Source organism: Marmota monax, unplaced genomic scaffold, assembly GCF_021218885.2.
Source record: "Marmota monax isolate L192 unplaced genomic scaffold, Marmota_monax_Labrador192_F-V1.1 WCK01_AAM20220418_F8-fsc00033, whole genome shotgun sequence".
Lineage (NCBI taxonomy): Eukaryota > Metazoa > Chordata > Mammalia > Rodentia > Sciuridae > Marmota > Marmota monax.
Window position 1 is genome coordinate 4,885,823 of NW_026694282.1, and position 12,779 is coordinate 4,898,601.

Sequence of the window (12,779 nt, forward strand, 5' to 3'; positions counted from 1 at the left end):
ATGACAGGTATTATGCACAAGAAAACACTTGACTTAAACATTATTAAGTAAATTATCAGTTTAACTGTGGAAGTTCCCATGCACTGAGCAACCAGGGAAACTTGTGAACTGGGTAAAGCTAGGTTTATTAATCCTGCTCAGCAAAAGGTAGACAGCATTTTAGACTCTGTTATTGTCTCAAATGGGGGGATTTAGGGAAGTATATGTTCATAGTTTGGAGCTGTGGCTAGTAATAGGGTTGTTTTAGGGAGAAGTTAATAAGTGAAGTCTAAGAAGATATTGGTAGAATTTAAATAAGCAAGTTGTAGTTTTTTGTTTTTTGGTTTTTCTTTGGAACATGAATCCACAAAGAGTTCATGTTAATTCAAGTTTGTGCTCTTATGTCGGGACATATGGTCTGAAATGAGCTGGTATCAAACACTAAATTTAGTTTGTGCTGTCTGTCATGGTTTGGTACAATTTCCCTGTTTTGTGATTCATAGCTTAGTTTTCAGGGTTTTGTTTTTTGTTTGATTTTTTCACAATAAACAAGTAAATATCTTGTATAATATGTGCACATGTACTATTTATTTGTTTCTGGGTCTTTAGAAAATTTACTCTATCATTTAAGAAATTAATGAGCAGTGAATTCAAATGAAATTTTTTTCAGCTAGTATTTAAAATCACTTAAGCCTATTGAGTACCTATGTATCTACACCTTTGTTGTTTAAATTGTTCTTTACCTTTACAACTATGTTTTATTCACCCTGAGAACACATACAACACTAACAGTAAAATGTCTTTGAGGTTTTATATTGTATTTTGAGTGATTTCATGTTCATCCTAAATAAGTATCTAATTGTTCATCTCCTATCTATTCTTGCCTAGAAAGAATTTATGCTCCCCAGAATATCAGAGCCTTATGTGTTACTTGATAAGTTTGGGAAGAGTCAAAAATTCCATTTTATAAAATAAAGAACAATGTTGTTCTCTGAATGCTTATAGGAATGTAAAGAGATTTGCAGAAAAAGAGAGAGTTCTCTTAAGAACTCTCAAAATTATAATGTAGTAACTGAGAACTATGAAAGGCCACATACAAATCCTTTAGAACAAGTTATCCAAGAAGCCTCTCTGTGCCTGGATAGTCTAAAATATTTACAGTAAGAATAATTCTGGAGACATATAGAATGAAATATACTTGTCAAAAAACCTTTCCAAAGAAGATACGGTATTTGCCTTTTTTAAGGCAAAATCTTATCTGCTTTCACTGTGTTTTATCATTTATTAAATAATAGCCATTGTTACTCATGGTTTCACATTTTCAATTACCCTCTCTGAAATATACATTTAGGAGAGTCTTATTTTCCATTGATCCCTGCCAATATCTTTTAAAATTTAAATTGAGAGAATCTCTTATTTCTTCAACTCTTACCTGTGGCTTCATTAAATAATCACAGGACTTACTACCATTTACTAGGTAGCTCCTACAAGCCAGTAATTGGCCAGAATAACTCATGAGCCTCTCACAGTGACCCTAAGAGCTGAGTAGTATTATTAACTCTGCTCTGAGCATGAGTTAATAATACTACAAGTCAGGGAGACCCACAGTATTGCTGCCACACACCCATCTGAAGAGGAAGTCCATGCCCTTTCCCCTCCGCCATACTGCCTGAACCTAAAGCAATTCATATATAAATTACCATCTCTCTTGAGTTCCCCGAGATTCATTCTAGATACTATGTACCTTTAATTCTAGAAAAAAAAATGCCAAGCGATACCCCGAAGTTTTTTGAATGAAATTATTGTAAATTTTTTCTGCTAGTTATTACAATAAAGAATCATCCTAACTTCTAGTGGCTGGACCAAAGGAGACAAAGATGCTTTCAGCTAATTCCAGGTTCCACTTAAGTTACAAGGAAATAGAAATGCTATCGATGTGGAAGTATTCATGGACCAGTGGACATTTGTCAGAAAATGCATTTCAAGATGGTTACTTTCCCAACAAATATCAACTAAAATATCTATTTTAAACTGGTTACTTTCTAATTTAACTTTAATTAGAAAATATATTTCCAGGAGATTGTTTTCTCAGCTTTCTTTACTTTGAAGGTCAAATAATCTCATAACCTGGTATGGGAGAGTCCATGTGTAATGACAAAGCTTTTGCTTTGTTTACTACAACTTCCACCAACCACATAGCTGTTCCACTTTTCTGTTTGGGGCCATCCCCTTAACTTTCTGCTCCCCCTCCTCTTCTTCTCCAGGACTGCCCACCCGAAGCAGGAGATTTCCGAGCTCAGCAATGCTCTGCTCATAATGATGTCAAGCACCATGGCCAGTTTTATGAATGGCTTCCTGTGTCTAATGACCCCGACAACCCCTGTTCACTAAAGTGTCAAGCCAAGGGAACAACCCTGGTTGTTGAACTAGCACCAAAGGTGTTAGATGGAACTCGTTGCTATACCGAATCACTGGATATGTGCATCAGTGGTTTATGCCAGGTAAGTGCTGAATTCTTTCCATTTAATCTGTGTAAAGTGTTCTAGTGACTTTGTTCTTGCATGGTGCCACTATCTGAATCATTTAATATTACTCTCTAGAGTTTATAAATCTCTCTTCAGAATATAGAGTTTTAATTTATCTAAAAGTTCAAGTGTTGTATTTTGTATTAAGGAAAAGTAGACTAGAGAGGGTTTTTCTTTCTTTCCTGAGTGTCATATGAATATGGCAGATTATCTTGTATCATTTATGTACTAGACTTTGAAATTACCTCAGCTTGGTTATCCCCAAAGTTGTTGTTGTTGTTGTGTGTGTGTGTGTGTATTCAGAAGCATCGTCTTTGATTTACCTAGATCTGCAGAATAGCTCAGGTGAGAGTGCCTCTAAAAACTCAAAGTGTAGGAGGACCTGTAGCTTCTTCACTATAACTCCGATTATATTAAAAATCCAAACAGTAGGGAAAGGCATGGCAGTGTCAGCTAGGTTGAATTTCAGCCAGGTTACTCTTTAAAACAGGATATCAAGGAGGGCTGGGCTTGTAGCTCAGTGGTAGAGCACTTGCCTTGAATGTGTGTGCACTGGGTTTGATACTCAGCACCACATATAAATAAATACATACATACATACATACATACATACATACATAAATTAAAGATATCGTGTCCATCTACAACTGAAAAAAAATAATTTAAAAAGCCCCAGGATATCAAGGATTTCTGTTTCCTGGTATCAATTTATCAGTCTCTACTCTGACTAGAGAGTGAGGTGGCAAAGGGTTAGTAAGTTTGCATGTACTCACCATCTTTATTTTAAGGTCCACCTTTTAGATTGTGATGACACATCTAGTTTTTGGAGCAAGCAATTTTTCTGTGTGCTATCATATACTTTTATATTTTAACAAAGTAGACATTTTAAAGAATATTTGCCTTTCCCAAGATGATATTAATTAAAAATTTCTTTTCAGAATCTGTAATATTACAACTAGCAATATAAGAAAAACATAAAATATGTTTCAGTAATTTGTTTTAAATTCATTTAAAAAAATATTTTGTTTTCATTGAAGTTGGACACAATACCTTTATTTTATTTTTTTGTGGTGCTGAGGATCGAACCCAACGCCCCACATGTGCTAGGTGAGCGCTCTACCGCTGAGCCACAACCGCAGCTTGTAAATTCTTATGTTTCTTAAAACTTAAATCTATATTCTGATGTAAAAAACAAAAAACTAGTACAAATTACTACAAGAGATGTGAGATGTCAGGCAAGTTGTTACATATATAAGAAGATAACAGGTATACTAAGACTTTGTAAGGGTTAAAATTGGGAGACAGGGAAATTGGCATGTCCAAAAATTTCCAAGATATGAGAATAGAGATGATGTACACATATCTGAACTTTTCTTTATATACAAAATGGTTGAATTTCAAGTATAAATTTGAATATAGAAATTTACTACTCTTAAACTAGCAAGGGTTTCAGAGATCATCTAATCAACCCCTTAAAATATATTTGAATAATATCATTTGTGATATTTTACAAATATTTGTAAAATTATCTGTGATTATTTATAGGAATCCTCTTCTAGGACCCTCAGTGAGATTAACATGGACTTATGGCATCTGCAAAGGCTTCACCACAGGATAGAATTGTAAAGCACATAGATATAGAAAAAGACTACATTTTAGGGAATGGCAAATAAAAGAATAATAATTGCTATGTGTATGGACTCTTTGAGTAAAGCAAGGAAGATTTTCATTTTGTAAGTGAAAAAAAAAAGCAAAGATGAGAAATTTGCATGATATTCTGAAAGTTATATGGTTGGTCAATGGCAGAAATAGGACGAAATTTTGGGTCTTCTAATACCCAGTTCAGTGTTGTTTCTGTTATATTACATTGTCGAATGAACCAAAATAAACAAGACAGATCAGCAAATTAGGTTTCATTTGTTTCTGTTGCATGGGAACTCAATGTGGCATGTTTTTTTGTTTTTTTTTTTCCTGGACTACTCCTGCCAGCTGGCCTTGTGTGCCTTGGCAACTGAAAGAAAATCCTTTCTCAGCAGCTAAAGAAAAAAATTTATATACAGTAAATATGAGGTGGTAGTGCTAGACTTTGGATTACATATAAAGATGCCTCTTTAACTTAGATTCTTAATGTAGTAACTGGTTAGATTTGAGCGCAAATGTATATTATACTATAATCAAAAAGAATTGTGAATTATACATAGAAATTATCCCTGGATATTTATTTTCTTCATTTATTTGTCTTGTAAGATGCAATAGAATGGTAAGGTGATGGAAAAACTCAAGCTGCATTTGAACACTAGCAGGTAATTTAATTTGGCTACAGACCACACTAAGTGTGGTAGTTTGGGAGATAATCATGGAGGATTAAGTGGTAGAAGGACTATGGTTAACAGTGGAAGGCCAAGGAAGAGTGTTAGTGGTATAAAGATACAACCACTTTACAAAGAAGGCTATAGCCAAAATTACATGAACCCAGAATTAGGAAGGGGCAAGGAGACCCATTAAAACAGAGATGCTTGTAGCAGTCTAGGTGAGCCTACAGCCTGGCCCAGGACAATGACAGCAGGAATAGAAAGGAAACTTAGTCTAAAATTGAAGCTTTCAGTTTGATTGTAACTAGGTCAGAGGGTACTCAAGGCATCAAAAATATATAACTTAATATGAATTTATAGAGGTATTATTTGGGATCCTTTCTACCCTGAGCACCACAGTCTATAGTTTCTTATCAAATCCTACCAGAATTTTCTAAAATGAGTTAAAACATAGAGGATAACAAGATGATAGAAGGGTAAAGATGGAATATGTAAATACAGTGATACTTCAGAATCATGAGTGAAGTTAATTTAAAAAGAAATTAGAGCACTCATAGTAGCTACTGGAAAAAATGTTTAAATGGATAAATTCCAGTCTACTCATAGACTAATATTTCATTTAGGTTGCTTCTCTTTATTAGTGATTAGTGCTTTCAGTCTTAGGTAAGAAACATTAAGGAGAAAACCTTATTTTCATCTTTTTAGAAACACAGGAATCTTTTTTAAAAAATTATTTATTTATTTATTTATTCTAATTAGGTATATATGACAGCAGAATGCATTTTGATTCATTGTACACAAGTGCAGCACAAATTTTCATGTCTCTGGTTATACATGATGAAGTGTCACACCATATATGAAGCCATACATGTTCCTAGGATAATGATGCCCATCTCATTTCACCATCTTTCCTGCCCCCATGCCCCCTCCCCTCCCCCTTCTCCTTTGCCCAAAGTTCGGGAATCTTAATGTCTACTCAACAGTGCAGTTTTTATAAACCAATTCTTCCAGTTTCCTGGAAAAAATAAAAAGAGCATTTCCCCAACCCCATTATCCTTTATCTTCTTTTTCTGCCTCATTTATTAATGATTCTTAGCTTTTTCCTCTGGCTTTATTGTTGTCTTATTGTAATTTGTTGTAAGCTGTTTCAAATACTTTTAATCCCAGATACATACAAATTATAAACTGTAAAGAAGCAAATATTTGGATTTAGACATAGTCTTGCCTTGACAGAAAATGACAGCATAGCTATAGAGTTGTCATTCATAAGTATGAATTTATTTCAATTATATTTATTTAATAATCTTCTAAAGCTACTTCCTCAAAACTTCCTTCTTCAACTGTTCAATAGAACCATGTAGTCCCAGGCTTCTTAGAGCCAAAGATACCCCAGCAATTAACAGATGTAGATATTTCACAAAGGAAAAAAATGAGACCATCACAAGTAAATTGTTAACCTGTATTTGCTATAAATTTAAGGAAAATTCTAGAATCATTGCTATTTATAATTTGTACCTATTTCTTAGTAATAATAGGGCATCATTCTAGGTAGTATTTCCATAGTAGCAGTAGTAATGATGATAGCTTCCTTTTTTGAGTGACTAACAGATTTAGGTACTACATATTATTTTTCAAAATATTTATAATCTACATGTTAGATATCACAGTCCTTATTTCACAGATGCAGAAATTGAGGCTCAGGTGATCATGTGACTTGCTCAGGGATATCCAATTCTGTCTATCTCTAAACCCCTCTTCTTTCTTGTGAGCCCAGGTAGACAGAGGAAAGTACCATTTGATAATGGTACCCAAATTTGCCTATAGAGCAGAATCACCCAGAGAGTTCTTAAAAGACAAAACTCTTAGACCCCATCCTCCATACATTCAAACTTATTAGTTCTGTGTATATTAAAACACTTATAGTAGGGGCTGGGGATATGCCTCAGTTGTTAGAGTACTTGTCATGCATGTACAAGATCCTGGATTCAATCCCCAACACCACCAAAAAACAAACAAACAAAAAACCACTATGATTCTATTGTAAGGTCCAATTCATGAACCACTTTTAGATGGAAAGTAGGTAGGATTCAAAGTAAAAAAAACATGAGGTGGAATCTGGCTCTTAAACAAACCATATAATCTTGGTGAAGTTGCCTAATCACCTTAAACCCTGTATTTTTTCAAATCTGTGGAACACGAGATTGTTTCACAGATCATAGAGCTCCAAGTGATATAATTAATGTGAAAATGTTTAACAAATTATAAAGAGGTGTGGAAATGTAGAAGATTCTGAAAATTTTGAGTTTGAAAATAGAATAGTGATTCCTTGTGTAGTCTATCATATGTTTCAAACAACAATTTTTTTAAAAAAGTCTATAATTAAGATAAAATAGCCAACTTCTTAACAGGTTAGGTAAAGACAATAAAAAAAAAATACAGGGCAGAAATATAGTTCAGTAATAGGACACTTTCCTAGTATGCACAAAGTCCTAGGCTTGGCCCCCAGAACCTCCCCCAACAACACACACACAAATGGAAAGAGATCATTTACTATCTATTTCACTGTCATTATTTTACAATTGAAATGTTAAAATGTTAATAACAAGAAGGTAATAAGACCCTAATTTCAGACTAAAGAACACTCCTTTGAATTGGATATAGTTTGCCTTATGAGAAAGTTACTACCCTGTACTTTCCTTTTTCTCCAGGACACACATGTTGTCCCCAACAGTGCTTTATAGACAGGTTTTGGAAAGCACTGCCTTTGGGATCATCTAGCCCAGCCCTGAGAAATATGGCTGCACTCAGTTGTGCGATTTTCTCAGGAGAGCCCGGCCAGCCAGTGGCAGACTAGAAGTCAGGGAGTGGCAATGTTTATCAACATTTTAAAAATATGCTCCCAACTTTTTTTCTTCAGCATATCCCACAAGTTAAGATTTTGTCTATGTTTAATTATGTCATTAATAACTTGAAAACCCTAGGTTTAGTGATTATACCTTTTCAAACCACAGTCTCCCCTTTCCCTCTCTTCCTCTTACAATCTAGCAATCATCCATGGGCTCATTGTGTTGGTGTCTCTTCTCACCTTACATTTTACACTGAGAAACACTGGGATTTTTACTTGCTTATCATTCTAAACTTGATGAAGTTGAAGATAAGTCAGAATACATGTATGACGATGTGAGGGGGAAAAAAAGAAGTGTGTCACATTAGATTGGGTAGAGAGAAGTGATGGGAGGGGAAGGGAGGGGAGGGGAAGGGGGGAAAGGAAGGACAGCAGAATAAAATAGACATTATTATTGCTGTATGTATATACATGACTGCATGACCAATGTGATTCTGCAACCTGTACACTCTGAAAAATGAGAAATTATATCCCATCTGATTCAAATGTATGATATGTCAAGATCATTGTACTGTCATGTGTAACTAATTAAAACAAATAAAAAAATAAATAAGAAGCAGTTCTCGTAGTATAAATAATTAAGGAGACAGGTACTGAAATTATTCCCCCTAAATTGGAAAAAAAGCTCCATCACTCATTGGTGTATTGGAGCAAATTTTTAAACTCATTCCCTTACTTACACAATAAGGAGAGAAATCATAAGTACCTGATAGATTGCTGTCATAATTAAGTACTCAAATACATTGAAAGTACTTACAATGAGCTTCTTAAATATTAGCTATTCATGTATTCTTTTTTCTTTCTTTCTTTTTTTTTTTTTTTTGGGGGGGGGTACCAGGGATTGAACTCAGGGGCAGGGGCACTCGACTACTGAACCACATCTCCAGCTCTGATTTGTATTTTACTTAAAGACAGGGTCTCATTGAGTTGTTAGTACTTTGCTTTTGCTGAAGCTTACTTTGAACTCAAGATCCTCAAGCCTCAGCCTCCCAAGCCACTGGAATTACAGGCATGCACCACTGCGCCCAGCTAACTATTCATATTAATAGTACTCAAGTTATGTCTTGTCCTTGTCTTTTTCCTCCTTGTGCCCTTTTTGAGTGTGTGGCTTAGTATGGGGATGCATATAAAAAGGGATACTGACTTCCCAATGAATGAACAAACCTATTAACTTCCTATTGCAACCATTTTTAGCTAATAGCTCCAGATTGTAACATTATCAACTCCTGATCCAAGGCAGTAAATTGCATCCTGTATGAAGTTAATGAGCCATCACAAATAGGATCAGCTCTATTAGTACTGCTGTTATTCATTTATTTTCATTATACAAATCACCCCATTTATATTTGTTGTAAAGCACAAAGCTGGTTTCTGTTATAAATATTTTTTTTTAAAGAGTGGCATAAATTTACAGATAGAACATGTGCTGCCTTTAAAAATAATGTTGGGGTTATTTTCAAAAACAAATAAAGAAAAAGTATGTTTTATTTTCATAATTAATGGAATCCATCAGTTGATACCTAATATATATGTATCAAAAGCAAAAGTGTGATTATAAATGAGCCTTTTCATAATGAATCAGCATATTTATAATATTGCTTATTGCTATTTCAGAAAATAAAGCATTTCAAAAGAGGAAAAGAGAACTCCTTTTAAGTAATGCCTTATATAATATTGTTCCTAAATGGATAATGCAGTAAAGAAATAAGCAATAACTGAGGTCAAGGAGTTTTGATGTCTATACTTTACTCTGGCAACATTAAAATGAACCATACTCTCAACAAAGAAGTTCTTTTCCATTTTTAATAATTCCTGTGGTGAGTAGTTTGAAATGAATGGAATGGCATGATTATTTCTCCATTTCTGTCTGTGACCTGAGTCACTAGTATCAAATGTCCACCAGTTATTCCAGAGGTGATGATGTCAGAAACAAGGAGTTGGCTGTTTTTTCTTCTGTGTTTCATAATCTCATTCCACGTGGAAGCATTGTGCTGTTTAAAATATTTCATGCATAGTCTCTTTTTCTCCCCTCTACATGATACATTAAAGATAAAAGTAACTACTCAGTGAATTCACTTACTTTCTGAATCTTGATTTTTTTGGTCTTTTAGCAATCTGCTATATATTTTGTATTGAGGATTCAAAGTTGAATAAGCTCTTTTCCTTCAGGGATGGTATGTTTGGAAGCTTATCATGAAAAGTTCAATCACTTGGGTTTTTATTTATCCGTTTAACCAATTTTTACTTAGGAATTAATGGTATCCTATATATTGGAAATACACAAAGGGACAGAAAAAATAAAACATAGTCCCTGCTGCCACAGAATTTATACTCCAAGAGGAGATATGACATATATACAGGAAAGTATACTGTAGTTGCTATACTATGTTTTTCTCACTTTAATGGGGTTCTCTTTCTAAAGTGTAGATTTGACTTCTTGACTTCTTTTTTGGATTTTTTTTTTTCATCTGCTCAAATCATTTCAAGGAGGGCATTCTTTTACCTTCAAGGTCAAATAAAGCCCAAATTTCTTTACATGGTAGCTTTCTTTCCTGGGTGACTTAAGACAACAGAAATTTGCTCTCTCACAGTTCTGACAAAATCCAAAATCCAAGTATCACCAGGCCATACATCCTCTGAGTTCTGGGTGGGATCTCTGCTTGTCTCTTCCTATGGTCTGTTACTGGCCCCTGATCCATGGAGTTCGTTGGCTTCCTTGACTTCGGTCCCTGACTGTGTGGGCTTCTTGGCCATGTGTCTTCCCCTTCTCCTTTAAGTTCAACAGATAGAATTGGATTAGGACCCAATTTAGGAGACATATGAAGCTTTATTACATCTGTAAAGCATCATTACATCTGTAAGACTCTATTTCCAAATAATATCATACTCAGAAGTATCAGAGTTTCAGACTTTATCCTATCTTTTGGGGAGGAGGAAAGACAAAATTCAACTCATAACCTGCCCTTTTGTCCCCAAAATTCATGTCCTTCTCAAATGCAAAATATTCACCTGACTCTAACACACACACCCTGCAAGTTCTTAATTCATTCCAGCATCAACTCTAGTCCCAAAATACCATCTAAATATCATCAACTCCAAAAGTTCAAAGTTTCATCATCTGAACTAGTTACTGGTAAGACTTGGGTGTGGTCCTCTTGGTACACCATTCCTCCCCATTTGTGGACCTGTGAAACTAGAAAACAAGCTCTCAGCTTCCAAAATACATTGATGAGACAGGCATAGGAAACATTCCAGAAGGGAGAAATAGGAAGGAAAAAGAGATCCTAGGTCCCAAGTATACCACAAACCTAGTCAGGCACATTCCATTGGATATCAAGACCTGAGAATAATTCTCGTAGCTGGATACTCTGTCCCCTGTGCCTGCCAGGAAGGCAGCCCTGCCCTCTCAGCCTGAAAGGAAGCCCAGGCCTCTACCCTCAGAGTCATTCTACTTTCATTTTTGTCCTGTCTCTATCCATTTAATCCAAGCTGGAAGCTTTTCTCTTGTATAAAAGCCTCAGATATCATGTCAGTCTATCATGCTATTCACCAGGGTCCAAGTTATTAGACAAAAGAGTCCTCTACAGATCTTTCCTGAATAATTATCTCTATTCATGTCTCCTGCTGAGATAGATGGTTGATTGGGATCCATGAGTCACATAAGTAATTTTCTTAGCGGAAAAAAAAAAAAAAAAGCCAGAGCACACTATCTGGATTAAGTTGAATATTTTTGAAACAACTTAGTGTTGGGATTTTTTTTTTATTTTGCTTACAGTTCATTCCTCAATTTATCTCTTTCCTATACATTTGCTATACATTTCCTACACATTTTACTATAACAAGGAGAAATCAGGCTGTGTACTCTACATTTTGTTTGGAAATCTATTCAGGTAAATATCCAAGTTTATTGCTATACATTCTACTTTCCACTCGATGGTGGAACATATGGAGCCAAATTCTCCCTTTTTGTCATTTTACAAAAAGGGACCACCTCTCCTCTAATGTCCAATAACATGGTCCATTATTTCCTTCTAAGGTCTCACCAAAATTGTCTTTAATATCTGTGATGGTTAATTTTATGTGTCAACTTGACTAAATTAAGGGATGCCCAAATGTTTGGTGAAGCATTGCTTTTGGGTGAGTATGTGAGGGAATTTTCAGAGATTTTTATGTGAGTTGGTGGACAGAGTGGAGGACGTCTGTTCACACTTTGTCTGATCAGCTGGGGCTGTATGGAACAGAAAAGGTGGAAGAAGGGTGTCTTCCCCAACCCATGTGTCTGTCTCAGTCTCTCTCTCTTCCCCTCTCTCCCTCAGCCCCAATCTCCCACATTCTGCCATAAAATAGCGGAGTAAAAAGGTCCTAACCAGATTCTAGTGCTTTGATCTTGGACTGTGAGGAAATAAATTTCTGTTATTTATAAATTACTCAGTCTCAGGTATTTTGTTATATAGCAGCAAAGATTCGAACAACATCTGGATTTATACCAATAGTCTCTTCAATTAATTTTTTTTCTATGAAGCACTTCAAATTCTTCCATTTTCTACCTATTAGCCAGCTCTCTAAAGCTACTTTCATATCTTTAGATATTTGTTTTAGTAGCACCTCCTTTATATATATATATATATATATATATATATATATAGAGAGAGAGAGAGAGAGAGAGAGAGAGAGAGAGAGAGATTGAGATTTAGTTGTTGATGGACACAATACCTTTATTTTATTTATTTATTTTTTTATATGGTGCTGAGCATAGAACCCAGTGCCTCACATGTGCTAGGCAAGTGCTCTAACCACTTAACTACAACCCCAGCCCTAGCACCTTGTTTTTGGTTTTTTAGGTGTAGGACACAATACCTTTATTTTGTTTATTTATGTGGTGCTGAGGATCAAACCCAGTGTCCCAAGCTTGCAAGGCAAGTGCTCTACCACTGAGCCACAATCCCCAACTCAGCACCTCATTTTTGATACCAAACCTATATTAGTTTCCTTGAGCGGCTGTAAAAATTCCACATACTGGTGACTTGAAACAGCATAAATTTATTCTCTCACAGATAT

The 12,779-nt window shown here is 35.2% G+C and overlaps 1 protein-coding gene across 3 annotated transcripts in view; it reads left to right on the forward strand.

The window, feature by feature from the left end:
* Adamtsl1 (ADAMTS like 1) overlaps positions 1-12,779 on the forward strand; it is a 935,498-nt gene that overhangs the window by 641,684 nt on the left and 281,035 nt on the right. For all 3 annotated transcript variants that reach the window (XM_058586373.1, XM_058586374.1, XM_046467403.2), the window contains one exon: positions 2,244-2,480. In XM_058586373.1, coding sequence (XP_058442356.1) covers positions 2,244-2,480 — 237 coding nt within the window. The remainder of the gene's footprint in view (positions 1-2,243; positions 2,481-12,779) is intronic.